Here is a 5,462-nt window from a genome sequence, read left to right on the forward strand (position 1 = left end):
ATTCACATTGCAGAAAATCCGGTTTTTCATGAACGAACCAAGCATATAGAAATTGACTGCCACCTGGTTCGTGAAAAGATTAAAGGCAAATTGATTTCTCCGCAATTCACTCCCTCTTCGAAACAACTCGCAGACATCTTTACAAAGCCACTTGGTGCGGAAGCCTTCCGAAATACTATTGGCAAGTTGGGCCTCATTAACATTCCGGCTCCAACTTGAGGGGGAGTGTTAGAGTAATGGATATGGATCGGCCACCCGATCCATATGCCACACACGACCGACCCGGTCGGATCAAATAAACCGGCCCCACCGGTTCCACCATAGAGAAGATTCCAGAAGACCAACTATAATTTAGATTGATAACTTAGATAAACATCACTTGTATGTAACTTCTATCCAAAGATTTACCCTGATTGTATTATAGTAAGCTATAAATACTTGTACCTATTGTTGATAATAAACACAACAGAGAAGAATTAATCTCTACTTCCTCTTTACTAATTTAGCATCTTTCTCTTTGTTTCTCACGTTCGATCTCTATCGAACTATCAAAGTGATAGTTCTCACAAAGGGGGTGCCATGTGAGGAAGATTGGATTAATTCATGTTTGAAGATTAATCATAAGGTACTTGCTGAGGTAATTTATATATTTAACCTAACAATAATGTGCATGATTATGATTTTATGCTTTTCTTGTTCAATCTTTTGGGTTTTTTTTATTGAATGCTTTTGTAGTAGATTTCTATGTGTGATAGTCTAACTTTTAGACAATTAATTCAGTGATTTAGTTCATCAACTCATCATTCATATAAAGATCTTTTGCGAAATTTAGGATTTACCTGTCATAGAGTTAGCAACATAATTATGCACATTCTGTGTACGTAATAAGGATAACGGTGGGATTCAAGTTAAACAGTTTTAATGGAAGGAAAAAACCATAAAAGTTTCCCATATGCAAATAATTTATTCTGGTAGTGTTTTTGTAGATTCAAAGTTACATGGGAGCATGGAGCAGGAGTTTGGAACTTTTTGTGTTCTTGCTCTATTTGGTTTTGGCCTTTGTCTTTAAATATTGTGTGCTAAGATTTGAATGAACTATAGCTTTTATTTGGTTTGTTAGCCTGTGACCCTCAATTATGTTTGGATTTTCAAATTTGGCAGCTGATTGGGATATTTGTTTTGTTTGATTTTTTACTTGATGATGGTTTATATTAATTTGCTTAATCTCTTGGGGTTAATTAAATGAATAATGGGTTGTGCATGTTGACACAAAATTTAGCTAAATAATGGAACGAAAATATTTCTCAGTAGGAAAATTTAGTTAAAACTCCCTGTAATTTTTTTGTTACGGTGAAAATGATCACTCAATAGTTCTTGTCTCCAACTTCCCAAGTATTTTCGTAATTTGCGACTGATTTCACGAATTTTGTAACTGGTTGCGTGAAGATTGCAAAGAAATTATAGAGTTCCAATTTCATGTTCTTAGTAAACTAGGTTTCCTCAAAGTACAAAAGTGGTGAGTTATCACTACCCTATAAAGAAATAATAGAGTTTCATATAATTTTATTCACCTATGTTATTCCAGTCGATACAGAACAAAGTTGATCTTATTCTATGAGCCTTTATGGTGTACTTTATATCGATTCCGCAGTCGATACAGAACAAAGTTGATCTTGATGCCACATTTGAAAGTATGGGTAAGATTATCCAAATCCGGCCTCGTAACCTAGGGTGTGTAAACAATCCTGTCATTCGGATTCAGTTCTTATATGACGTTCGATCACCACTGCTGGCTGTCATCAATCCTATCTTAAATGATACGGTTTTGGAGATCAAGATTAGTTGCAAGAAATTTGCAGGGACGATCTGCCAACACTGTAGAATTGTTGAACATCCTTTAAATCGTTGTCCCTCTCCACTTCAATACTATTCTCGGGTGATGACGAGCAGTCTGACTCAGATCCAATGGACGATACTATGGATGATACAATCATCGTGTCCCCTGATCCAGTAGAGCCCATTCTTCTTGCCCCACCTCCATCTCCTGTTCATCACCCCACTCCTCCCCACCTTCTCTTCAACCCAACTGGAAAACGTAACCGTGATTAAATAAGTCACCATTCCATTAGTTCATCAGAGTACTCAGAGGAGGATAACCAGATTCAAGCCATGTTCTCAGATAACCAGGAAACTCAGACTCTACTTGAGGAGTCCATGAACTTGTCTCGCAGTCTGAACATCTTAGTGCAAGGGGAAGAAGGGGATGGTGTAAACCCACCAGTTCAGAATACCTAGTTCCATCTTTTCTGTGGTTTTGTGTTGCAAGTTTAGTTTTTTTTTAGTTTTGTTCTGTTTTGCTTACTTTGTTTAGTCATTGTTCTTGGTTAGAGTTGCCTTTGTTCTATCCTGGTACCAGCAGCCATAGAGCTTGCCCTTGATCCTTATTGAATCAGAGGCTTAGCTGCAATCTACTCACAGGGTCGACTTAGACCCTTGTTAGGTTGCTTCCCTTTTGGCCCTTTGGCAGCTAGTACCAGTCTGATTGGTGCAACTTCTTGGTTATATTTTGTGTGAAATGTTTATGATTTTCTAGTTTTTATGTTATTGTCTCTTCTAGTTAGTATGTTAATGTTAATTTAGTTATCGTGTTATTATTCGTAGCAGTTTCTCCTCTCTTTTTTCTTTTCCTGGTTTGTGGTTCTGCTTCTGTTTCCTCCTTTGTTCTTTGTTTCTCTTGGTGGGGTGCCTTTAGATTGTTTCATAGATAAACCAAAACCAGACTTGTCCATTTTAGCTTGGAACATTCGTGGTTGTGGGCAATACTTGAACCGAAAGCATCTTTATAGGTTAATTAAGACCCACAAACCTGACTTTATTTTTCTCTCCGAGACCAAAAGCACCACTAATCACCTTAATAAATTTCTTAAATTCCATGCCAATTATAATCTTGTAGTGGTGGAGCCTAAAAATAAAGCGGGTGGTCTTGTTCTTTACTGGACCAATGAGTATGAGGTCTATACCATATATGTTGATGATCATATGATGCACACTAGATGTACCCACAACGATAATGGTAACAGTTTCGTTCCTACGGGCTTCTATGGAAGCCCTTATCGGACTAACCGAATGAACCCCTGGGTTACTCTTAGTAATCAGAGGATCGAGTCCACGGTCCCATGGTTGGTCATTGGTGATCTCAACACCATATTACATCCTTCGGAAAAGGAAGGAGGTAGAAATGAGATTTCTAGCCAGGTCACTAAGATCAATCAGAGGATTAATAACCTAGGCCTTAGGGATGCGGGTTATAAGGGCACCACCTTTACTTGGACCAATCGACAATTTAAAGGCACTCTCATTAAAGAGAGGTTAGACCGAGCCCTCACGAATCATTCCTGGCTTACGGACTTTCCCTCTTCTCTGGTAACTCATCTGTCGGGAGTTGGTTCAGATCATATTCCTATTCTTCTGACCACCTCGGCTACTGCTAATCTTGGTAAGCGTCCTTTCAAGTTCATTAGGACGTGGATGTCCCACCCGGATTGTGGTGAGTTTATCAGAGATCATTGGCCTCCCAATCACCAGTCTATCAAACCTAAACTGAACGATTTAGCGATTAATCTAGCTAGGTGGAATAAACAAGTGTTTGGTCACCTAGACACCCGGATTCGTAATCTTACTGAGGCTCTCCAGCAAGCTGATAGCTGTGAGAATGTTCATAATTTAACTCATCAATTAGAAGAAGCCTATAATCAGCTTGAGAGCCTCTGGAAAGAGAAATCTAGGAATGACAATATCCATCTGGGTGATCAAAACACCAAATTTTTCCATGCTAAAGCTATTAATCGGAATCGGAAGAACCGCATTACGGCTATTAAGGACAACAATGGTACTTGGGTTCAGGAGGCCTTAGATATTGCTAACATCTTCTTTACCAACCTTTGTAACATTTCCACTTCTTCCGATTCGATTGTCTCTGATGAATTACTGGATCTCTTCATAGAACAAATTACCGACTCTGCTAATCTTGCCCTTACTTGCTTTCCCTCGGATCAGGAAATTTATGCTTCCATTATGTCGCTTAAAGCTGATTCGGCCCCGGGGCCTGATGGTTTTCTACCTCTTTTCTATCAAACTAATTGGGATACTGTGAAGGCACATATCATCAAGCTAGTTTCGAATTTTTTTTATTCATACTCATCACCCTGAGCAGGTCAATCATACTCATATCTGTCTCATCCCTAAAACCAAAACCCCTCAGACCACGGCTGACTATCGTCCCATTAGTCTTATGAATACCACCTATAAAATCATCACCAAGATTATGGCTAATCGCCTTAAACTGGTGCTTCCCGACATCATTTCGACTTTTCAAGCTGCTTACGTTCCCGGAAGACAGATAATTGATAACATCATCATCAGCCAAGAAGTGGTCCATTCCTTTAAACTCATCAAAGGATCGAAGAGCTATTTTGCGCTTAAGCTGGACATGTCGAAAGCTTTCGATCGGATTGAATGGAATTTTTTAGATACCATAATGCGACGGATGGGGTTCAACTCCAAGTGGATTAGCCTCATTCACACCTGCATTTCTACCTCGACTATGGCGGTTCTTATTAATGGTCGTCCTGGCCCTACTTTTAATGTAAGTAGGGGTATTAGGCAAGGCGATCCTCTCTCTCCTTTCCTATTTACTCTTGCCATGGAAGGTCTCAGTCGTCTTCTTGAAAACAATGGTAACGTCATGCCTTTTCAAGGTTTTCCTATCCCCAAAACCAATATTACTATTAAGCATCTTCTTTTCGCTGATGATTGCATCATCTTGGTCAGAACTCCCAAGTTAATATCACTTCACTTCAGCATATTTTAGATACCTTCTGTTTAGCTTCGGGGCAGATGATCAACTTCACCAAGTCTACTATTTTCTTCTCGAAAAACACTCATCCTAAATTCAAACGTATGATCATACGTAACTTTAAGGTTCACCAATCCTCCAATCTGGACAAATACCTCGGAACTCATCTGTTCATAGGAGCTAATAAAAGGAAGTTGTTTTCTTCCCTCACTACTCAGATTCAAAATAAACTCTCCAAATGGCAGGCTTCTCTCCTCTCTCTAGCTGGCTGCTCTATTGTTATCAACACGATAGCAGCGGCTGTTCCCCGATACCAAATGCAATGCTTTGCCATCCCTAAGGGTATAAGTAATCGCATTGAGGTTCTTCAAAGAACTTTCTGGTGGGGAAAATCTAAATCGATTCATACTATTAACTGGTTTGCTATTTGTCTTCCAAAAAAATTAGGAGGTCTTGGATTTCGTTTTTCGGTTCTTGATAACCAAGCCTTTTTTAGCAAGTTAGTTTGGCGCCTTCTCAAAGATACTGGTTCTCCTGGGGCTAATATTCTTAAGGCTAAATACTTCACCAAAGATCATAAACCTATCAGGGCTAAGAATCACCACTC

At 39.2% G+C, this 5,462-nt stretch overlaps 1 protein-coding gene across 1 annotated transcript; it reads left to right on the plus strand.

Annotated features, from left to right (window-relative positions):
- Positions 1-1,977: 1,977 nt before the first annotated feature.
- Positions 1,978-4,209, plus strand: LOC147550802 (uncharacterized). Its single transcript, XM_086668500.1, has 2 exons — positions 1,978-2,095; positions 2,954-4,209. The coding sequence occupies exons 1-2, from the start codon at positions 1,978-1,980 to the stop codon at positions 4,207-4,209; spliced, it is 1,374 nt and encodes a 457-aa protein (XP_086524626.1).
- Positions 4,210-5,462: the final 1,253 nt, after the last annotated feature.

The sequence above is a fragment of the Eschscholzia californica genome, unplaced genomic scaffold (assembly GCF_041429995.1).
Source record: "Eschscholzia californica isolate CP2 unplaced genomic scaffold, dmEscCali1.0.p SCAF_3, whole genome shotgun sequence".
Taxonomy (NCBI): domain Eukaryota; kingdom Viridiplantae; phylum Streptophyta; class Magnoliopsida; order Ranunculales; family Papaveraceae; genus Eschscholzia; species Eschscholzia californica.